We start from the raw sequence: 24,824 nt of genomic DNA, 5'->3' as shown, positions 1-24,824 counted from the left end.
GTGTATTTTTTGTTATTATTGGGTGATTTTATTGGGTTGCCAAAGGAAAAAAATGGAGTTCGGAGAAACAAAGGTACATCGTAGCCTTTATAATTAACTCTCCCTGTCTATCTGATACGCCCTCTCCATCTTCCTCTGATTCTTTGTTGTGATCTTTAATGTGCTGACAGGTGTCATATGGGAGTACCTTCATCACCTTCTTGAGTTGAATCCAACCCGCGGTGATGTGCTTTGAAGCTGTACATTAATCATGGTTGAGTCTTCTTTTTTTTTTTTTTTTTATCTCTTCATGTCACATTTTTGCACTTATCACAACAAAAAGGCAGTTAATGTGAATTGTATTCCTGCAGAAAATATCCAATGACCATTTCTCTCTACACTACTGTTTTTGTTTTTGTTGACTGACTGACGATGTAGAGCAGAGTTTGGTTCCAGACCATGGACATATTGGATTGAGTCTGACTGCAGACATTTTATTGTGGTATGGTATCTCTTTGCATTGAGAGGTGCCAATCAGACACCTGGTTATCAGCACCAGTGGGTACCAGAAGATTAACACATGAGTCAATAGCAATTGCAAAGAAGGGCTGGTTGATGTTGGCAGGGAATGATTTGACAAATTCTTCATGGGAATAATCCTCATAAATTCACTGCTGCTGATCCCAGAAATGCAATTGCTCACCAATGTGGTACCATTTAACTGGAAAAGAATCAGGCTTTGCAATAAGATTATCCACAAAAAGCATTGTCCCAACCAACAAGTATTTTACTTTACATACATTTCATTATGTTTTTCCTCACTTACATAAAGTAGTCCATCTAATGATCAACAAAATCCATTTGACCGAATTACAGAGACAATGAATTACTGTGTTTCTGTTTGTAAGTGATACTTTATTCTACTGCCCTTGTTTGCCATCCCTGTCATCCCCTTTAGATTTGCTCTGTTACTGTCATGTACTTCTTTTCTGTGCTCCTCTGCAGTACACTAACATTGTTATCCCAAGGACTTTGGATAAATGATTCACTTAGTGCACGTTACTTCATCTGACTTCCTTTGACCTCTTTCACATTGTCAGGCAACCATAAATAGTACCATGTCTTTCTTTATCTGCATCTCTTACTGTCACTCTCTGTCTTTTATACATTGACATCTCTTTTTAACCACTATTGGTCACATATTAAGCAGTTTTAGCCGTGTGGGTTGTGTGAGTTTTAAATCAACAAAGTCATTTAACGATTAGCTGTGTCTTTACCAACCATTTACTTTATGACTTCCCTCTTATGCTCTAACCTAGACCTTATGCATCCACTGATTTATTGTAGATTTAAAACATTGATGCCGCCTCAGTTTCTGAAATCAATACATGAGCTTTGATTGGAATTTGTATAGGGATAGGATGAAATATTTCTTTTTAAATGGAACACTCAAAAGTTCACTGAAATGTAATTGGAAAAAAACGAAAACATAATAATGAAGGAACCCGGTTTACAGATTCTCTAGGAACCAGTGTCACACACCATGTGAGTGGATAAAATGAAGTTATCTACAAACAATGACTAAACATGCTGAAAAGTTTCATTTGAAACTATAACACAATCTGTATTTGAGACTTTCTAATTGTTTTACACATTTCCTCTTTTTCCACAAGTAAAGTTGCACTCCCTGCCTTATAATTGCCCTCTGTGCTGAGGACACAGTTCTGCTTTGCTTTTTATAGACACAGAACTTTGCCCTCGGTTATATTGTCCCACTTGTCTCTCATTAGATGCAAATGGCATTTGACAATTCTGTCTTGAGTGAGTTGAAAAAAAGTATAGATATGCTGGCTAAAGTTCATACCCTTTAAAGCCTAAAGCCTGTTTAACCTATTCAAGTACTTTTTTGCTCACTGTTAAACGCCAAATGCAATATGTGAGGTTTCCTTCAGGGCTTACAGAGAGGTTTGTTTGAGGAGAGATTTTGTTTATGTAGTAATTTCACAGTCTGGGGCAGAACAATTATTTGGCAAACAACAGCGGAGTACTTTAGTTGATAGGAAGCATTTTTCGATCATTAAATTTGTGACTCAATGCATGCTAGATGTACAGTCATAATTCACTTGCTACTGAAGCGTTACTCATTGCTTACATTACATTATTGTAATTCCAATTCAAATGGAAGGGATTGCTTTGTTGAAAAGCAATATTTCCTGGAATAATCTTCCAGGAAACTGAAAGGAGCAGAATTAAAATTAATGCATCAAAGCAGAGAATTAAAAACTACACAGCTTGAACCTTCAGGTAAATTCTCACATGCACACGCACACACACACACACACACACACACACACACACACACACACACACACACACACACACACACACACACACACACACACACACACACACACACACGCACACGCACGCACACACGGTTCAAAATTATCCAACTATTGTGCACCTTTCTCTCACCTCAACATCAAAACTGATCCAAAGAAATACTATCATGTGCCTTTCGAGTGATTCCAAGACATCACCTAAATAAGATTATACTTTTTTGTTTTTGGGAGTTTTTGTTCCACAGTGGTGAAATGTTTTGTACTCTCGCCTCATCGTGGAAATGCTGTGGGTTTAAAATCTGGGCCATGGAGTTTTCAAGCTCTCATGTGTACTTTGGTTTCCGCCCTCAGTCCAAAAACAAACATATGAGATTGATAACTTCCCGTAGATGCATGTGCGTGTGCATGTGCGTGTGCGTGCGCGTGTGGGGCATTTGTGCATCTGTGTAGGCAAGAAAAAAGAATGGTTTATAACTACGATTTGGTCCCTGTCATTGATGTTAAATAGATTCAGTGGAATCAGTTCAGTACTTCAAACGACTCTCGTTGTTCAAAACCGTCAGAACTACACACACACGTATGCTAATTTTTTTTAGACTTCACAGAGCATCTGGGCACCCGCAGTAGAAATGACAAGTGAAGAGTTGGTTCATTTGTGTTTTGATCTGGGACTTTATTGTAAAGACATTGCTACTTTAGCGTCCAGCCGTCACCGTTATATCGTCTCCGAAACACATTAAAAGCGAATTCTGAAGTCTTGTCATCTCGTTCGGCACAACATGCACACCAGTCTTGTCCATCGGCAGGTATCCCGTGCACACAAGTTACTATGTCATGCAAGATAAGTATCTTGTGTGCATCACATAGTATCTTATGAGAAACTTGAATTGTGTTTGTTTTTTTTGTTTTTTTATTTGCATATTTTGCATATCCCGAGGGACTCGACTGTAGTATATTGAGATTGATTGATTGATTGATTGATTGATTGATTGATTGATTGATTGATTGATTGATTGATTGATTGATTGATTGATTGATTAGCGAATATACAGTACAGGGATAAAAGGACAATGGCAAACTGTTTGAGAGGTTTTTCTTCTGTCTTTGCAGAGGCTGTGAGAAGAGGCCAGTTGTTGAGTCATAGCATTCGTGCTGCTTACTATTGTTTTTGTCACTTTACAAAAAAAAAAAATTCTTTAATGCAACAACCTTCAAACTCCTCTTAAATGACCGTCAAGATATCAAAGCTGATGTGATGGTGAGAGGCTTGTGCATTTTCCTTTTACCTAAACATCAACACTGATCCAAAGATGAACCGTCGTAAGTGGATCCATGACAGGTGGCAAGAACAAGAGTAAAATTACTTCTGGCCAGAAAACTACCGAGCAGTCTCCTTATGCCTTTTTATGTCCTCACATCCTAAAAGCCCCCGCCTTAATAGGTTCTTCTCTGAGATTTGATATGCAGCTTTCGCCGGGTACTGAATCTTTCAAACACTCCTCTGTGCTCGAAATTACTGTGCATGGGTAAGCATCATCGCGATGTAGCTCGGGAATGATTCTGACCCGCAGCTGATGCTCCTGGATGCAGGCGTTTAGCCTCTGGCATTTATCAGGACTTCTGCAAGAAGGATTTAGTTAGAGTCACACGCTGCACAAGGGAAGCACAAATGACAAGAGCACTGTATGTTTCCACCATAATCTTGTTAGGTTCTGAAAACAGGGGCAGCCATTCAGAAACTCATTAATATATCAGTGCATTGTGTTCAGCGATAAACCTGATGTGACGGAGCTGCACTGAGATGCAAATAACCTTTGCATATAGTACACCTACATCCAGTACAGAGAGACTTTATGAGGTGGACAGTATAGCTCGTTTCTATTCTTCCGCCTGGCCACATGTGCAGTTTTAACATATAACAGCTCATGTCATTAAAGTAATTCTCCATATCACATGCAAACTGCTAATCCCTCCTAAATAACATGCTACATTTTAAGATATGCACAATGAGAATGAAATACTAAAGGGTTTTATTAATGACAGGAAGGAAAAGGATTTCAGATGTAAAGGGATTACTGGCCAATAGTTGAACATGTGTGCTTTATAAAAAATGTTTTTTTTTAAAAGCTTTTTGATTTATTAGACGGGGTCCGTAGAACTACAAACAAAATGTAATGACTACTGTGCCTGCTAATACAGTCCCTCTCATTTTTTTTCTTCAAGAAAGCATATTATTCCAGTCAATTACACCCGTGCATAAACTCATGGGCCAGGTCCTCCGACTGTAATCTGAAGGACAGATTCTCAGTGAGAAGCAGAAGTAGTTCAACAGAAATCAGGTCAAAACTTTGAGATCAGAGTTGCTGTTTTGGACCGTCCATCAAATGCTTCCTGCCTTTCTCTGCAGGGACTCTCAACATAACTGCGTTGGTCCTTTTTAGTCAGCTATTGCAGGGTGTCAAGTGTTCAAGAGTGAAGTGAGAGCTGAAGTAGTTTAAGAGAGCACATCAAACATTCAGATCATAGCTTCTTAGAGGTGGAAGCTGTTTTGGTCTCTGTAAATGTATCTTTAACATCATGACTCTTGACTTTAAATCGAAATTCAACATCCGTCCATCTTGAATACACTTTTACCAGATCAGGGTTTTGGGTTGCTGAACCTGATTCCAGAGAGAAGCACAATTATACACTCACGTTCACACCAACCAACTATTAAAAGTCAACCATTGGTGAGTAAGAAGTGAGTGCTAACCACTGCATCGTCATGCAGCAGAAACCCTATGACAGAAATGTGTCTGCATGCCAAGAGCAAGAGCAATTAGTTAGTTTGAGTCAGAACATTTCATTCCTCTGGAAATGCAAGAACAGAAATTTTGAGATAAAAAGTGAATGTAGGTGGGAGTTTTTCTTTATTACCCACTCCAAACTGACCACACAACAGTTGTTGGTCACAACGCAAAAGAAAATGTGCACAGATGACGTTTCCAGAAAAAGCAGTGAAAAAGACCCAAAGGGAAAAGAGTGATCTTCCTGGGAAGTGAGAAGTAATTTCTATGGAGCAAGAATAATACACCGGACCAAATTAAATCAGGTTCCTGGCCCCGGCAAGCGGTGAGCAACTTGCCTTCAGCTAGAATGTTGTGGGTTCAAATCCAGGCGGGGCCTTTCTGTGATGAGCTGATATGCTCTTGTATGCACTGGTTTTCTCCACCTCCAGTTTCCTCCCACAGTCTTAAAACATTTGAGGTTAATTGGTGTGAATTGTTTCTCTGTGTATGTCCTGGGATGGATTGGCTACCTGTCAAGAGCGACACTTCCATCTTTCAGGGCTTCGAGGACGACGACCTGCAGGAGCCGGCCCGCCAACAGCAACGGGATAACAGGCCATCACAGATAGAACAGAGCCTTCACCTTTAAAGAGACTTCACCCATACTTAGTTTGAATTGGCTCCTGCACCCAGCAACCCTGAACAGGACAAAGCAGGACTGAGGATAGATGGATGGATGGTTTACTGCTCCTCCGTTCAGCTATAGGACATACCATGTTGAGCAATCCCTGGCAACAAGGTACTAAAGGTGGTGTCTGGGTCATCAGTTAGTCCCATAATGGCGCGTGTGTAATTACTATAGTCGTTAAAAGGTGGACAGGGCCATTATGATGCAGCTTCTAATAAATAAATAAATAACTAATTTCCATCATGGCTAATAAAAAAGAAAATGCTAGAGATCAGTTGATACATTAATTTTATAATTAAACCAGGCACTCGTAAAAGTCGGTGTTCTTACTGTCAGAAGGTGTGCATGTTGAAATTAAGTGAAAAGTGGAAGGGGTGTAAATACGGCTGTTTAATATGTTTTATAAAGCAAAAGAAAAGAAACAGTCTGTCATTTCATGTACCAGAGAGAGAGAGACAAACAGAGAGAGTTTGTTTACTAAGCTTTTGTTTTACTATTGTTTTACTAAACTCCATAGTTCAGCTATTATTTTCTTTAGAGTTCACTTATATTTGTGAAGAGAAATCATGTCCGGTCAATGGCATATAGTTAACATCTGGATCGCTGCCTGTTGAATTCAGTGATGGCAGAAAATAAAAATGAATGTGTGAATGGAAACATGAATATGTGAGCACATCTGCCTGGCTGTGTTATCGACCAGGAGGAAGAAGGAGAGCGGATCTGTGGTATGATTGATGGATGTTTTGATAGAGAGCCTCTTCATTTTTGGCGAATGTACAATGAGATTTTTGACTTGTGGCAATTGATGTCACTGGAAGGACGAGCAGATATAGAGCTGAATATGTAATTAGAAGGACAATAGGACGGAGGCGGCAGTGCCACGGGAGACCTGTAGAAAGGGACTGCAGGCGATAAGGCCGGCTGAATGGAGAATGTGTGGATGTGTGCAGAGTGAAGTAAAGGAGAGTTATTTCTAGTCCTCCAGTTACACAATATTGCGGAGTTGGTCATGTTGATTGACCAGTGAGTCACTGGTTCCTGACCTGTTTTCAGACGATACGCTCCATGACTGTCACAGCACTTTCCCCGGAGGACAGGGAACTGCCAACAGGTCACCTGGCTTCTGGAAGAGATGTTGCCAAGGCGTACTTTAGAATACTGAACAATGATAGTACTGTTGTCAAAACATACTCAAGTATTGAAAGTTACTTTTTGAATATTTGAATTTTTTTTTTTTTTTTAGCATTGTCTGTAGCAGACATTTGATTTAATTGTCTTACAAGCAAAACTCATTCCTTTTACTGTACATAGACAAACATCACACGATTGTCAACAAGTCTTGATGCAGGTAGTTTCTCCTTTCAAAAACAAATTTTGGCTACAAAAATTATCCAAAGTAAAAACTGCCAATGCAACTGTAAAAATATAAGAAAAGAAATTAAGTACAAAATACTTTATCATTCTAATATAAGAATTAGATCTAATGGTTGCCAGTTACCTTAAGTCTCAATATAATTATTTTGGTTTGTTTCATGTTTTAAAGTCAATATGAGTCACTGAGTGTTTTTACTAGCTTTGTGTTTCTTTGTATTTGACAAACATCCATTTGTAGTTATTTTTTCTCGTTTTATTCCAGCTGGTCTTTTAAAAATGTTCTTGGCTTCATTTTGGTCGAATTCTGAGTCTTTTCACCAATGTTGGTATAATGTGTGTTTTTTTGAGTCTGTTGTCTGTGGCTGTCTTTGCAGTTATTGCATTTCATTTTCATTGATGTCATCATGTCTTTCTAGAATAGACTTTTTATTGACTTTATACTCACTCGAGGCGTGGGTGCAGGACTCCCCTGGTCTTTTCCTTAACTTCAGATTCGATATCCGTCTTTATCTATGAATTCAATTCTTACAGTGGTCAACCATTATCATGTGTGCAGGTTGTGCAGGCGTTTTGGTGTGATTACATATTTTGTCACTAATTGTGTATGGTAGATGAAATCTCTTCAAATAGAGGCCTTTCAAGCATGTCTTTGTGGCATTCATCTTCTCATTGTGTGTCAATGTGTTCATTTTGAGTGTAATTTTCATTGCATGTCAATATCATTTATAGTTTCTCCAAAGTATTTTCTGGATTTTTTTTTTTATTCATTCTTTTGGCACACATATTGCACAAGATAGAAACTTCTGTGCGACCCTACACATTCTATGAATTGCAGTGGGAGTGTGAGCAAAGAAAGGACAGTGTTTTTTTGTCTAAGCCCGACATGGCTGCGGCATTCGCATACCTTCGCTTGTGCCTGGAATTTTAAATCAATGCTTTAAAATAGGGATAATGTCCTCGATCAATGCAGAACAATCTACCGGCAACTGAAATACTGTAACCTAAGACTAGAAAAAAAACAAAACTGTTCCTTTGACATGCAAATGGGTTGTTCTTTTGTCTTTTCTAATTTTGATTAAGAAACAATTATGTTTAACATTGAATTGTTGGTCCATGTGAACAATTGGACTGACTGTCAGTTTGTATGAGTCTGTTTCATTGGGTCACACAATTGAGTCATACACAAATGACCTTGCAAGGCCTTCAAGTAAGATCAATTCCTTAAAATCCAAATAGACTGCGACTGGACAACTGCTGAGTAAAAGTGTGACCAAATGCTCTGAGGCATCTGCTAATCAGAGAAACCTGTGGTGAAATGGTTAGAAGGTCAACACTGAGCTTTCGTCTTTCAGTTTTCAGAAGGATTCACTGCTATTTCTCCTGTAAAAAGGTGTTTTATCTTTGCAGGTTAAGAATATACCAACAAAATAGTATTTATTGTGTCGTGAATAGAGACGGCAGAAGTCTGCTGTTTATAGCAACACACTGATAGTAAAAAAGTGTGACAATTTTTGCAATTTTAGGGAATGTCATGTCAGGATTTTAGTAGTTGTGTTTTTTATATTTAATTAGCATTTAAAATTGCTTTTAAAACACTGACCTGATACTCAGATAATTCACTGACTCTATGAAAATAGAGTCATGCCAACACACTATATTTGTGACATTTGTTAAGACCAATGACCCATCAGACTCAGCCACAGACCATTATTATCTGTTTGCATACATCTGTGCTTGCCTCTTTAATTAGGGATCCGAGCCATGTAGATAAAGATTTATTTCTCCCCCAAATCGTCATGCTTTCAGTTTAGCAGTATTGATGTACCGGAATCAATAAAATTGCTTCACAGACCAGCTCATGCACGAGCAGACTGTGCTTGAAGTACGCCTGGATCGGTCATGCTCTGCAGACTCTGTCAACCAGTGAACTGCCCACCTCATTATAAAGTCAACGCGCATGCAAATAATCCCCTTTCACCACAGAAGGACATACTATAGCTCACCCCATTACCTACCACTGATGGCACATTGCTGCCCCAGAAACCGGCCACCCAAACAGAACATTTCTAAAACTGGACCCTCATGAGACCAAGACTTTTAGAAAATGTCCTCCTCTTTACCCTCTTCCTGTCCAGTTTTGCAGTGTTGCAATTAGTCATATATCTTATCTGTTTCCTATTTTACTCTGTTTTGTTCTGCATCATCTGATCTCACCACCATCCCCTATTTGCACAATTCTGTTTGAGGCTGCCCAATAACGTTGTGTCTTGTCTTGTCTTATCTTTTACTGTCCTACTCGTGTCACACTTATTGATCATTATTCCCTGCACTGAATTGTCCCTTCTTGGTATTTGTTGCACTGTTATAGCCAGTATCTTTCCTGTCCTTCACTGTTCTGCCCTATTTCACCTTGAATCATATTTTTGGAACCGTCTGTGAGACAATAATTCAGTTCAGTTCTGTGCAGTGGTGACTGGGACTCCATCTTGTCTTGGAAAGCCTTATCAGACTATTCTCTGCAGTTCATTGCCATTTTATGCCAAAGCCATTCTCTCCTGTCGTGCTCTCTTTGATTTTCTTGCTCTTTTCAACCTCATCGAGCTTATTCCAGGGCTTTATTAACTGTCTCATACTATCCTGTCCTTTCCATCGTGTTTTATTTGCCCCCATCACTCATTGACCAGCCCTTTTCTGGATTGTCACTCTCATTTTTAATATTGCTTTTTCATGTCCTGTTTCATCACTACACAGCGTTTCCCATCACAGGAAGTACCAGCTTTACTCTCCATGTCACGTCACTCAGGCCCCAGCCTGTAATTGTGCATGAAATATGAAAATGTGGTTCATGTGTGTGTCTGCAGTACAGTTTTTGTCGATTGCTCAGACGCACTGGTCGAAACTGAAGCGACATGTTCAAAACTCTTAACACAGTGTCTGCATTTCCATCACGCAGCTCAGCTCAACATTTATAATCTCATACCCAAACGTGTGTCTCACCAACAAAACTCTTCATACTTGTCTCAAAAGAAGCTCATTCAACAAAACACTAGCACGTTGTCTCACTTTGGAAACACAGTCGCTCTTAATAAACGGAATGACAAAATACTAACAGCAAAGAACATTACATCAAATGCATTTTATATTTTAAGTTTGAATGATTTTTGTCAGGTAAATCAGTATTTCACATAGGATCTTTTGCACTTTATTGGTTCTAAATTATTGTACATGCTAAAATATATTGCAACAACACTGAATGCAGAGATTTATCCAAGAACATTTGTGCTTTTGCACAAGTACTTCAGGACCATACAATAAATAAAGATTATGTAAACAGAATAATGCAGAATCTCAGAATTCCAGGTGTAGAATACAAATTGCAGTAAGAGATAAAAGCTAAAAAGACATAAAAACCACAAAAAAAAAACCCATATACAAATAATGTAATATTTAGACCCTGTTATCTGTATTCGGCCACATGTTTTCATCATTATGTTGTCACATCTTATATCTTCTCTGGCAGGGCACATAGGGTAGAATCTTCTTGAATGTCTGATCCATTCCTGGCAGGCTTCGGGAGGAATTTCTCCACAACCAGCATTCATTGCATCCAGCAAGGAGAACTGGTTGTGTGGAGAGCGATCATAAACTGCGCTTGGATCAATACTTGAACAGGAAATAGAATCAGAAGCCATTCCTTTTGTATAATGAGGCCAAACGCAGATCACCATCAGCTGTTTGGAAATGCATTTTTGTTTTATTTATTGTTATTGTCGATGTTTTGATATGACTTTCAATAGATTTCAACGTGGCTGCAGCAAAGATTCCCCTATCATTCTGTTTTGAGTGTGTTTTGAACTGTTCTGATGAGTGCATGAGCATTTGAAAAATGTGCCGTTAAAGCATAGTGTTTTGCAGGTGTGAACTAGTGAATGAGAAAAGACGTCATCCATTTCGGTGACCGTGGTCACTGACTGCATTTCGTCTGAAAGCGCTGAAAAGCGAGACACAGTCTGGCCCACGTGGATTTCTGCTTTGCAGACTGTGTTAAGAGTTTTGAATATGTCGCTTCAGTTTCAACCGATGCATCTTAGCAATCGGAAAAAAAACTGTAAGCCAATGGCTCTTTGTGCGGATGCCCAATTGTTTGTGTGTGCAGCACACTGAGCCCAGCTGAGCCACCACATGAGCTCAAAAGCTTATTCCAGTGTCAAAGACAGGGCTGTGCCCCTCTCTCCTCCATCCATGGGGCTTGCAGAAAATTCCATTAATGACAGTCGGAGTGGACGTAAAAATTGTCCTGTTTGTACCATGACTCATCTAATGACAACTCGGGGAGAAAAGCAATGTTTTCTGAAGAACATGCTAACTTTGCAGATGAGTTACGTCACAGAGGCGGCATGAAAACTGGGTCACGGCCGTTGCACGATACCGTTTCTGATCCTATTATGAAATACACTCAGTAGAGCAACACTGTCAGAGACTAACAGCCGTGATGATATAAGTGCTGAAATCAAGGAAGTAAGTAGTTCTTCATCAAGGCCATGGTTGTTTGGACACTGTGTTTCTAATGCCAGGTACACAGGGCTACATTTGAGGTCTGCGTCCTCATGAGCGAGGGATTATAGCTCAGTGACACACTGGAGAGGGTCAGTGAAGTCTCCCTACCCCATGCAAAATCCCTCTTGGACTTTCCCTTCCTCCCTCCCTCCCTCCCTCCCTCACACGCACGCACGCACATAAGCACGCACGCACGCACACACACCTTCATGTCAAATCTCCCTCTGGGTAATCAGTCAGTCTGTATTTTTAAATCTGTCACTAATCTCTATTATTGGCATGACACACCCGACAAGGTTAGCTGTCATACTTTGGGCATATCAGCACACATTTAGGTGCTAGAAAGAACAACAAAAAAAAACCCAACAAACATACATGTAGTTTTCAACAGGAGATTTTGTGACTTGCTATCGTATACATGCTTATGGGACCCTCTGAGTGGAAAATCTTTGGGAGATTTGTGATGTCTTCAGCCTGACTCACACAGATGACAAAACAGATGCCACAGATGCCACAGATGACGTTGCTCTGGAGTTGGCAAGAGTGCGCTAAGGCTGAAAAATGGCAGGATTTCATTCAGTAAGGGAGAGGCAAAGGAGGGCAGAAATCATGAAAGTCAGAATGCTGAAAATGAAAAATAAATTCTTTTGTGATATGATTTCTGATTAATGAATAATATTTTGTGAAGTGAAGAGATTCCACAAAGAAAAAAGATTTTCCGGAGATGTTTTGTTCTTTTAAATGACCTCATGTTTGATCCTTTGTGTTTTCTCTTTGTGCAGGAGAAACTGCAGTCTTTTGCCTTCCTGGTGTTTGTGGTGGTCTGCACCTTGGGAGCGATCTACCTCTACTTCATCCTCCCTGAAACCAAAAATAAAACCTTTATGGCCATCAGCCAAAGCTTTGCCAAGATTAACAAAATGCCAATCCCCTCTGTTGGCCAAGAGCTGGAGCTGGTTGTCTCTCTAAATGGAAAAGCTAAAGATGTTGCTGAGAGAGAGAGTTCCATATAACTGAAAGAATTACTCCAATAATGGAGAAGCAGGATCAGAATATTAAATGAACGTATTTGTTGTTTGTACCTACAGTATTTATTTGATGACAATAACCAATAGAATTAGAATCATGTTTTCATTTATGTGATTTGTATGAAACACGTTAAAATATGTCTTTTGTATGAAAGGACTTTATAGGGTTTTATAGCATTTCAGTTTTTCAGAAATTCTTCCTTTGTTTCTCAAAATAAAATGAAAGAAATCAACCAGATTTAATTTGTTCTCGTTACTATTCAACACCATGCTGTTCATTCTGCAGTTCCATAAGTGATACTAATGAAAGGAAATCGTGATCTTGTGATGAAATTAATTATATGTACATGCTATTTGTTTGAAGATCCTAAGATACTATATGTTGTGTTTCAGTCCTGGTCTATTTAACCAAATGTTGGTCAGAAGCTCACCTGCAGTCACATGTGATCTTATTTTCTAAGATTCCAACTAAATTGGGTCCTCATGAAAACAAATTGCATTTGCTTCATATATATGTTGCAGGTGGTCAACTAAGACTGAGTATATGATTGACAACATGCGCAAACAAGCATATTTAAAATGAGGATTTTGAATGTATGCTGTTTGTGTTCACTGTGGAATGTTTGGATATAGAGCAGAGTTTCCCCCAAAGCACAAAAGAAAATGTGATAACATAAGAGTCAGAGGTCTTGGTGAAACAGTTAACAATTGCTGTAATAGAGATGGTGGGGAAAAAAAATCTTTTTTAATGCAATATGGATGGTAATCTGTAACAAACAAAATAACAAAAGAGAAACCATCTTCAGCTAAAAGTGGTGCGATCCAGTTAATGAAATGCCTTTCACCTCAGACATGTTAAATATCGCCTCAATTATCCATCAATACATCTCCTATCCTGCTTTATCCAACGTAGCAGCGCAGCTTCATTTAGCCAATCACAGGTCACTATGGATGTAGGCAGGATGCAACCCGGACAGGTCACTGACACTCGTGTTTTTGGTCATTGAGAGAAGAGGAGAGTGCCTGGGGGGCAGAAAGAACATGACGACTCCAACGGGGTGGATCCTCTCACTGTGAGGCAGGAGTGCTAACCGCTAAACCACATCACTGTGCAGCTGCTGAAGCGATCACAAAACGTTGCTTTTTGTGCTGCATATCGCAGTCAGAAGATTTAGAAAAATGCAAGTGTCATGGTAAGTCTGAGCTAAACAAGTAAGATCTTTCAAAGTTTGAGTGTCCTCATGATAAATTCCCAGCTTGCAGAGGTTCATCCAACCATTCCAGTGAAACACGCCCCCGGTGTGGTCACTCTTTACTGCTGACTAGGCAGTGACAGCGAGCCAGAATAGTATAGAGATGGTATACAGATGGAGTAGTCTACAAAAGGGGAGAGGGAGATCGGGGATAATATGGGAATAATTGCTCATATTCACTGGTAGCTTCACTATGACACCTTTCAGATGTGCCTAGTCATTGTTGATCCTAACATTTTGATTATATTTCAGAGCTGTGCTTTGTCATTCGGTAACACCTGGCAGATGTGTTCCTGAACACATCTGGAAGCTGACGGTTCTGCACCGATAAGACCAGATGCAGCTACATGCTTCATCACTGTCACATCTAATCTATCAAATTTGATTTCTGTCATTTTCCCTCTGGTCCATAAATGAGATGGAGAGAGCAATAGTTCAGCTGAAGAGAGAATTGCAAGTGTAATGCTGATGTCTTGGTTAATGTTTTAATACAAACAACAAGACTGACAAGTGCAGCAAAGCAGACAGAGACGGTTTTCTGGACACTTTCCAAAGAAAGCTGAGGCTCCTTCCCACCAGATGGTGCGAGCCAGTGAAAGAAGTGATGCGAACAGAGGCAGACAAGCGTGGCATTACATAGCAGAGTTTGCTCCACAGTAGGGTGTAATCAACATTTGAAACCCCTCTGCCTGGAGGGGGCAGACACGCCATCTTCTCATATAGACACACAGGCACAGATACAAAGGTGTGAGTGTCATACTACTATAAATAGGACGTCCAGGGTTTTATACTGCAGTGGGGGGGTTAGGAGGGACATTTTTAACAAGTCAGCACTTTAAGTTATATTCCTGATCATATCCACTGAGTTACCAGCACAGATTATATTTGCCCAACTGGCAGGAAGGCAGGAAAGTGAGGAGATTGATAATTAGAAATCTCTCACAGCTCTGTTCCAGCATATTACTCTCAGCGCACACACACACACACACACACACACACACACACCACACACACACATACACACACACACACACGCACACACACACACACACACACACACAGAGGCAATATTTAGGAGGTAATAGACGAGAGGGTTTTCTGATGGAGCCTGTTTGTTTGGTAATTATGATACCTCTGCAAATAAACCAGATACTATATGTTTAATGAGATGCATCAGAAAGTAATGCGGTACTTGATAAAACATTGGCTGGCCGACCTCTTACATATCCACTCAGAGAGTGGTAGTAATTTAACTTCCCAATATGCAAACTAAGTAGTGAATTCAGCTGGTGCTGCTATATAAATCTTACTTTCTCTTGCTGCAAAGCAGGCTCACTTAAGTGGAATTCCTGGCCAAAGAAAAGGCACACCTCTGAAATCAGGCTTATGGGGCGAAAAGTGAATAAAAATCACCCACTAATGGTGGCGCTGGGTTGGGTATACATTTTCATGTGGCAGGTCATTTTTACACTGAGGATAAATTGCTGCTATGGTAACCCAAATAAATAAAGACAATCTTATGTATAGATATTATTTGCATGTTTGCAAAACAGCCTTGTTTTTGTCAAAAGGTCCAAAAAAAAAAAGGGGGGGGGGGGGGAGGGGGGGAGTATACCACTTCATTTCACACCTCCCACTTCTTCACACTCCTAACTTGTCAGTGAAAACAGATTGTCACTGTTTCTCATTGTATTTTAAGCATCCATTCATCTTGCAAGCTATGCCTCTGTGGGCCTGAGTTTTACATTAAGCATCAACTTACTTAATACAGTCCAAATCAATGGGATGTTTTGTTTTTGTTTTTATGAAAAGCTTGGTGACATAATTGTAAATCTGTTCTCGGTACTCATTTATCTGGAAAGATGCAAAGTAGTATTTGTATCCTGAAAACAAATCAATTTCTGCTTCCTCTTTCTTTTGCAGAATCCACTTTTCATTGACTTTAGGAATTACGTTTTTACTATAAAACCCATAATATAGCAGCTGAATATAGAATAAACCTTCTTACAGACTTCAAACAATTTCATTCAGTGACATCTAATCCAGGAGCTCATACATCTTCATTATCTTACTGTGCATGTCACACATATTCTTCCGTGCTGTTGTTGTTGTTGTTGATCGCCTGGATTAGAATCACTTTGAAAGTGTGAGGTACAAGAAAGTTATCACTGTGATAATGTTGTAAGATGATTGTAACCTCTGGCACATCTGTGACTTGCAGTGAATAGGGTCAGAGTTTTGTCTCCACCACCTGAAAGAGGTGTCACTCTGCAGGTGTGCCACTCCACTGATGAATGGGCCATTTGGAACACGATGTCGCTCGTGCTCTGCCAAAGCACCTGAGCTGTGACCACCATGCAGGGGCCTCTGATCTGTTTATATTGCCTCCCGTCAGAGTCGATCACCACTTGTTCACCAACTCCTCTGTGATGTTTGATAACTTGCAGTAACGTGTTATAGCAGACATTATGGGGTCGGGCAGACTTCCACTGGAAGGTTGCAGCTGCAGGAAGAATCTGGTGGGAAGGGTGATGCTTTTACCCGTCATCGTTTTTTATCTGTTCATTTTATTTAAAAATGGGAAGAATGAAATTAGTGGAGGAAAAATGTGATTCACTTAATCAAACTAATGTTATTGTAAGTTTAAAGAAGATGAACACTGAATATTGTAAAGATTACTTCTACTCTGTATTTCTCCCATCTGTGTCTCATATATATATATATTTGCCAATCAATTAAAATGAAACTACCTAATTTATTGCACAATGTTCTGTAATTAATTAAAACAAAAATTCTATGTCAACCCGAAGCTTGTAATGGATATTTATTCATGAAACATCATGGAATTAATGTAGACGCAACGCACAGAAAGTATATTTAAATTGCAAAACCATTTTTACAACTTTCTTTCAGCTTTGATTGAACACTGTTTATCTGCAAGTTTAGCAAAAACAAAAGAAAAAAAAAAAAGCATCTCTCTTATGTCCACTAACAGATAATATAGCAACACCCAGTCTTATATGTTAATGTGCAGGTTCACCACTTTGAGAAATTTTCATATTTGTAAAAACAAAGTTGTAAACATTATACATTAACAAGTTCAATAATATGCTGTAATATCCACTTACACAAAAAGAAACGACACACAAAAACACACATATATACAGGAGAAAAGGAGGGAGAGGAAAGAAATAATTTATCTACACGGTTCAAGTGTCCAGGTTTTTCTGTTTGGTGAGATACTGGTCAGCCAACATGGCAATCTGCTGTTTTATTGCAAAGTATTACTTCTGTGTGCAAGTGACTTTACTGTGGCTTTCTCCAACAAGTATTTGAAACGAGCTTAGAGAAATAAGCGGGCGTGCTTTATCATTTCTTTTAACTCTGTGATCATTTCTTAAGCCCTGTTCCCACCGCATAAAAAGTGCATGGATGGAACGGTATGGTCCGGTACGGTTCAGGTTTCCACCGCAAGAATTAAGGATTTTACATTAATAAACACACCAAAGGTTGACGCTTTTCGGTACTCGTTGGGGTACTCAGGACAACTGAACGGTTTTGAGGAGCCGTCTGCTGATTGGTCAGTGATTTACTACACGCCCTCAATATTTTAATATGTCGGCTGTATGAATCCTCTGTTGTTAACATATTCAGCTTTGCACTGGTTGTTTTTTGTTTTTTGCCGCGCAACTTTCATGTTGGTCTTGAAAGAACAGACGAGGTGCAGGACGGAGACCGGGACTCAGGAGCAGAAGCTACGGCTGTAACCCAATGCACTACCGAGTCTGCCCGTCGTGTCACGTTGCTCCATTGCGTGGGCCTCCATGTGTCCGCACACACTGGCCGGCACCAGAGCTCCAGTTTTCCAACACCGGAGTTCCGGAACCTGCCAGTGTGTGCGACGTGATGCAACGCGACGATTGGTCTCGGACCGCGTCCAGACATGGTGCGCCGGGACCCCGAAGCTGCTCTGAGCCCCGAGCCCTGTTGTCTGTCCTGGCATCGCGTCCATGATCTCTGCTCCAATGCAGAAATTGTGGCTGTCACATCCAGCGCCGACCGGCTTTGTGCCGCCGGAGTGCTCTCCGGTGTCACTTTGTCGGGGCAACGTTTGCTCTCTCGGAACCAACACGGAAGTTGCCGCTGCAGCTCTGTGGCAGAGGATTCATAAGATCCAGATCGGCCGCCCCCGACTGAGATTATTGTTGCAACGTCACATATCTGCGGAGCTCTCAGCCCCGCCTACATTTTAATCGTACTTTCTGCAGAGGAAACGAGCACCAGATTTGTTTCTGGTTACACTTTGTTGTACTGCTCCGTTCCATCCCTGCACTTTTTGTGCGGTGGAAACGGGGCTTTATTTAGTGGCTTTCCACAAGCGTTTCACTTTCCGACAGCCTCTTCTGAAGCTAGATATAGCGTCATTTATCCACGGACAAGGTTTTTTTATGCACACCAAAGGAGATTTTAGCAGGTGCTAATGTCACGATTCACACTCAGAGACTCAGGTGAGGACAGAGACAAGGTACCAGGAGTTCTCTCAAGAGTATTTTAATAAATAAAAGGTGGCAAGGGACTCAACCCAAATAAACAAGATAGCTGAGCTGTTACAAAAGGATAAGAAAGAAGACGGAGAACAAAAGGAGGGGAAGGGGTGACTGAACTACTCAGCAAACACTAAAACTAAGAAACTGCCAAAATAAGCTACTCCAAGAGGGGAAAAAATCTGAACCAAAGTACAACACAGGAATTATACCACTACTAAAGGTAATGCTCAAAAGTAGTATTCAGGCCCAGCTAGAGACTCCGGGGAGCACACTGCTTGGTATGAAGTGGGTAGCTGTAGGAGGGCGTGGTCGGCGGTGAGGAAGCAGGACGGAGGGCATGTGTTGCAGCCCGATGGAGGGTGAACAGGGAGCCTTCCGTTGAGCTGTGTCACTGAATGGAGTCACAAGCAGGGGCCTGGTGCGGCAGGGTTGGTCCAAAGTGTCAATAGTTTACAGTCCAGCGCCGAGTCTTAAGCTGAAGCCAGCTTTATGGGGAGAGAGGTGAATTGATTGTTGTAGCCACACCCTGCCTCCGGTGAGTGCACGCAGGTAATCAGACTGCACTCCACACCTCACCAGCATGCAGCACATGCCCATCTAAGAAAAGTGAAAGGAGGGAGGGGGAAGGGAAAACGCTGGCACTAGGCAGAGCCAGAGGTGGAGGTCATGACAGCTAAAGTGTCCAGAACAGTCAAACAATGGCTATTAAAGCATTCCATAAATGTTTCAACATCCTTAAGATCGCTAAAGTTAAACTGTAACAGTTTTAACAATTACAGTCTATCTCTAAATAAAAAGTGTGTGTGTGTGTGTGTGCGTGCGTGCGTGCGTGCGTGCGTGCGTGCGTGCGTGCGTGCGTGTGTGTGTGTGTGTGTCTCATCTGTTCCCTATTAAGCAACTTTGTGATCTGCATGATTTTCACAGGATTCTTTATTTCTATATTAATCACAATGAACACATCCCACGACCTGGAATGAGTTATGCTTTTTATTAAGAAAATATCTTACAGTTTTAAGAACATCAGGAAGTTTGGCATTTAACGCAATTTACTACATGCTGTGAGACAAAACATGCTCGAGTTCCCTCAGCAATGGAGGAATGAGCCAATTTATTTCATGCCGGATCACTCCACTCACCACTGCTTTATCACGATCCTCCATTTAATCAACACTACTGTAAAATATAAAAATTAAAGAGCAATCAGTTCATTCTGGAAATGTATCGAACATATAATTTTTAAATGTAAAACGATTTTATTTTCTTTGGTTGCAAAGTGACTGTGCATCTTGATGTTGCACTTGTATCAAAATTGATATTAACCAATAGCTTAGTGTCAGTGTATATATTCAGCGTCTGCCTTCATGCACCATAACACACACATCTCCACTTGACATTCAATAATGCAGGCACAGCTTGTTTTTAATATTAACCTTGACCTGTTGCATCGCAGCCTCCCACGCTCGTATCTTCAGGCAATATTTGTGTGTTTGCTTGGTGCATTGTTCCTCTGACCATCTTTTGTAGACCAATTGGACTGTTGATCGTTTGAACCCTCTCGCCCCGGTGGGAGCTTCGGGGGTATTCTTGTTACTGGTATAATTTCACTTTTTGTTGTGGTGGCGGTAGCTTCAAGACCTGTGTTGACGTTTGCACTTAATGAAACAGTGTTTTAGCTCAAGGCCCCTTTTACTGGCAGCTCCATTATATAAAGCTGCCTCTTCTTTTCTTTCAGTCTCAGTGGGGCTAATACCCCACAGCTAATATTGAATCAGTAGAAGTGCATGTGAGTGTGTTATTGTGCATGCATGCATGCGTGTGTGGGTGTGCAGGAATGTGTGTGTGTGTGTGTGTGTGTGTGTGTGTGTGTGTGTGTGTGTGTGTGTGTGTGTGTGTGTGTGTGTGTGTGTGTGTGTGTGTGTGTGTGTGTGTGTGTGTGTGTGTGTGTGTGTGTGTGTGTGTGTGTGTGTGTGAGGATGCTCATTAGGCAAAGGAGGACTGGATTCTTCTCTCTGGTTAATTACAGTCAACTCAACGCAGAATGTTTCATAAGCACAAAGTTTACTTCATAGTAGATTGCATCTGAGAGGAAAACCTCGTCATAACATTTATAGCAATAAAGAATATTTCGATCACCTTTCATGTGAGTGATGCAACAATCAATATTAGAGTTGGGATAAAAGATCAGTATTTCAATAGAGTGAAGACCTTGGCACTGTGTCAAATACTTTCAGTTAATACTTTCTGTTGAAATGTGATTCAGCGTGATAAATTAAAAATAACTCAGTCCATCAGTGCAATTAAACTCTTAAATCCCTGCTCTTTGCTAGGAAATGTTCTCATTAAACACAGCTCATGTAATACATGTAATAGAGACGGTTCACACAGTGAAGACTCGTCTGTACCGGAGCAGAATTAAAGTCCCAATGTGTAATGCAGTAAAAGTTCATGAGGCCAATTTCATTTTACCACTGAGCATTTGTCCAACAAATATACAGTAAACCCTTCACGGCATTTGTTAGATGATTCAAGTGTGTAGTGCTTTGCTACATGTTGAAGAACACTTACATCTATCCTGGTTAAAAGGAAAAAACTCAACCTCCCCCTATGAGAATTCTACAAGAAGTTAATTTCAAGTGACTTCACTCGAGACTTCAATGGCCCATGAATATTAAAGTTCAAGTTAAATAAGCTAGAATTTATTAGCTTTGATATTCAATTGTAATTGCAAACTAAATAGAGTTAATTCCGAAGAATTCTTTTTTAAAGTGATATCATCACTGTATTCATGAGTTGCTTCATATACTGAAGGTGTTAAACTGTTTGTCATCAATGAATCATGTTGTTGTTCTTCACTGTCTGGGCTTCCTGCTTTATTTTGTGTTACTTACCTATTATTGTGTGGGTTGATTTATTTCTTCATGTTTCTCTGGCATTTCTGTCATGCTGTAATTTTTATGCTCCTGTTTCCTTCACCGCTCAGTGTTGACATGACATGTTTTCAATTGTTCCTGCCTGGTATTGTGGCTTTCACCCTCTGTAAGTTCTTCATTCTCCCTTTCCACCTCGAATTGTCAGAGCTCTGCCCTTTCACCCTGGACTATATTTACATTAAGATGTTTTAGAATAAATCAGAACTGTTTTTACTCTAAAAGTTGCAGAAAAGAAGATGTAACTCTTCACCACAAAACAGCAACACTAAAAGAACTGGAATGAATATTGGAGGTACTGATAATGCACATATCTAATAATATTATTTTTTTAAGTAATTAATTTTTACAATTGGATTTTTGGGTTTTGTTTTGTTTTGTAATCAGTCATATGCATTTAATCCCAATATTTCAGTATCAATACAATTTCATAAATGATCTAATTATATAACAACAGATTTGTAGTAAATCAATGCCACACACTGATGTAGAAATGTTTGCAGGGTCAAAATAAGTGAATAAATTTAAGTATCTATTTCCAATTAAAAAAGGACATTTCGATAAGACAACACTTCCTCAAACAGACAATTTCTAATTAATTTCTTGAATAAGACTTTGGATAGAAATGTTCTATTTTTCTCAGAAATGTAGTCCAAAGTTTCTCAGGTATCTGGTCGCTCTTCAGTCTCATGTAAGATTTCCACTTTTTTGAATTGTTGTTATGGACACACAAAGGCATCACCTGAGCGTTATTGTTCAATCAATGTTCAGCAATCCCTGTGTGTTGTGATGTAAGCAAGCCCTGCAGACAAAAAGTGCCACCTTTTCTTTCCACTAAAGTGAGCACTAAGTACAGCTTTTCTTCCATCGGGCGATACTACTTTGTCTAACTTAGGATCTCAGTGTGCTGAAGCCAATAACAGCTGACAACAGTTGAAGGCAGTGTACACCCTGTTCAGAAATAAATATTTGAAAACCTGCATTAAAAATAAAATTGTAATTAATATGAATTCTGAAATGACCCTGACAGGACAGCAGAGGAAAAAGAGCACTTTAAAATGACCGTATGTCAGTTGGAATGAACAATGACAAAAATAATGGCGGTGCTTGACTGACAAATAGTCTTCATACAGCCCAAGAAGGCGAGACAAGGCAGAGAAGCATTAATGCACACTAGAATCTGTTTCACACAGACATCACCTCTAATGAGCTGCGACACCTTTGAGACAGGCTGACACCTCTACTCCTCGTATCACACCAATGCAACCTAAATAAAAAAAAGAACAACAACATATGCATTGGTTACCATGGCAACTGGCACCCATTCTTGGTCAGCAATTGCAGTGGTCAGGGAGAGCTGGTGATCACCCCTGACTGACCACCACACAGGAAAAGCAGTCAGCAGCGGTATGCCACCGCTCACAGCTGTGGTCATACGCAGAGGGGTCTGCGACACAAATGGACAGAGTCCCAGGATCACAAATGTACTACTGCTCTCACTTTATAAAAAGCACCTTCACTTTAAATCCTTCATCTAGCACTTAACCCAGATCTGAAGGTTTCATCTGTGCACACAAACCACGTCCCATGTAGTATGAGATGGAAAAAGCTCAGCCCATTACCCAAAGGTATTCTGTTCATATTGAACATCATGAAGGAAATACTGCACTTTATGATGACCAGGAAAGAAAAAGAAAAAAAAATACACCAGCATATCACAGGTAATAAGAGATAACGGGTCAAAGCAATGAACAAGTCCTTCCATCACATGTCCTGCTGGACACAGAGTCCCCCGAGGGTCTGCCGAAGAATCGAAGTCAATCTTATACTTTCATGGTATCAGTGTTCTGCTTGTCTGCCATGAAACCTGTTGTTATAACAGATGTGCAGCTGTCGACAGCATTTCAGAAAGCCTGCGGGCTTCTGCTTAATATGTGGAGACATACACACAACAGGGTGAAACCACTTTAATTTCCCCTGGCTGGGTTTTGCAGGGAAAAAAACATCAGGGTGAGCCAAGTGCGCATTAAAGAGACGCTTGATGTTTTCGACACAAAATGACTGAAAAAGATCAAGACAGTCTTTGTGTCAGTGTGTTGGACAAACCATTTCGTCTACATGAGAGTCAGAAATAAGAACTGCGGTACACTCTCCCAGGGATGATCACATCAGTGCAAACAACAGCCTTCCACTGCATTCCCACAATCACGCTTTTAAAGCCTATTTGCAGGCTTGAGACACAAATTCGCATTCTAATAGACATTTTGATGTTGGCAAGTCAAACACAGGTACAGGCACCCCTCACAGTTATATATCTATATTTTTTTTTGGGGGGGGGGGGGACTGTGGCGTTATCACACTGCTCTTTTTAATTCTTGTATGTAATGTAGCCCATTTAGTGCCTGAAAAAATAACACCGGTCCTTTAAGTCTGCTGCCAGCCTCGCTGAGGAATGAAAGATGTCCTAATAGACACTATCTGCAACATCTGTAGCCAAAAGACATGGCAAATTATTTTCTTACATGTACTTGTTCGATTTTAATTTCAGAGCTAAAAACAGGCTTTTAAAATAAAATTGCAAGTGATATGTTCCATTTCACCCAAAAATGGTGACAGTCACAACACCCCCTCAAACTAAATTGTACCACCCACTGTTCTCTTGAAGTTGCCCCCCCCCCCCCCTTGAATGTAGATGTCACTTCTACAATAACTGTCAGCTATGAAGTGGTCTGTCTGCCAAAGCAACAAAATGTGGATGCATTAAAAGCCACGATGCATTGAATATTATTGTCATTTTGTAAAGTTAGAACTTCAAACACAGAAGAACATTAAATCCATTGTATTCAAACATAATCCAATTAGATGAAATATGCAAACAGACAGAAATCGGCCCCATTTGAGAACGCTCCCTCAAGCTGCTGTCTTCCTCACTTTTAGTGCAATTGAGTGCATTTGACAATTTGTTAAGGGGAAAAGGAAACACAGATTCTTTAAGCGATTTAGTGAAGGAATCATTTCAAGTCTTTTCTTAAATTGCTCGAGGTCGCTTGCTTCATGCCACGTAATGTTTATGTGATTTGGGATGAATGTTAAACCGAGATTAAGACCTGAATATGTTTTGAGTTGTTTGTGTGTGGCGAGGTCTGATGAGGAGGAGCCGCCACAGCTGAGTTGCATGAATGTATCAAACCAGACAGTAGTTTGGGTGCCGCTGGCATCAAACAGCAACAATTACAGGAAAGGTCAGAGAACCGTCAAAGTCATTAACGTTCCTCCTCTGTGCCAAATTTCACCCTAGTTCAACAAACAGATGTGGGAATATTTCATCCTGGGCCAAAGTAGGCTGCCAAACATTGTCCCC

At 40.2% G+C, this 24,824-nt stretch overlaps 1 protein-coding gene across 1 annotated transcript in view; it reads left to right on the top strand.

Annotated features, from left to right (window-relative positions):
• slc2a9l2 (solute carrier family 2 member 9, like 2) overlaps window positions 1-12,947 on the top strand; it is a 114,453-nt gene extending 101,506 nt beyond the window's left edge. Inside the window, exon 13 of the mRNA XM_080461840.1 lies at window positions 12,491-12,947. Coding sequence (XP_080317966.1) covers window positions 12,491-12,721 — 231 coding nt within the window. The 3' untranslated portion in view covers window positions 12,722-12,947. The remainder of the gene's footprint in view (window positions 1-12,490) is intronic.
• The last annotated feature ends 11,877 nt before the right edge of the window (window positions 12,948-24,824 follow it).

Source organism: Lipophrys pholis (assembly GCF_963383615.2).
Source record: "Lipophrys pholis genome assembly, chromosome: 4".
In the NCBI taxonomy this organism is placed as follows: Eukaryota; Metazoa; Chordata; class Actinopteri; order Blenniiformes; family Blenniidae; genus Lipophrys; species Lipophrys pholis.
Note: the sequence above shows the minus strand (reverse complement) of the source record. Positions and strands in the feature narration are given on the sequence as shown.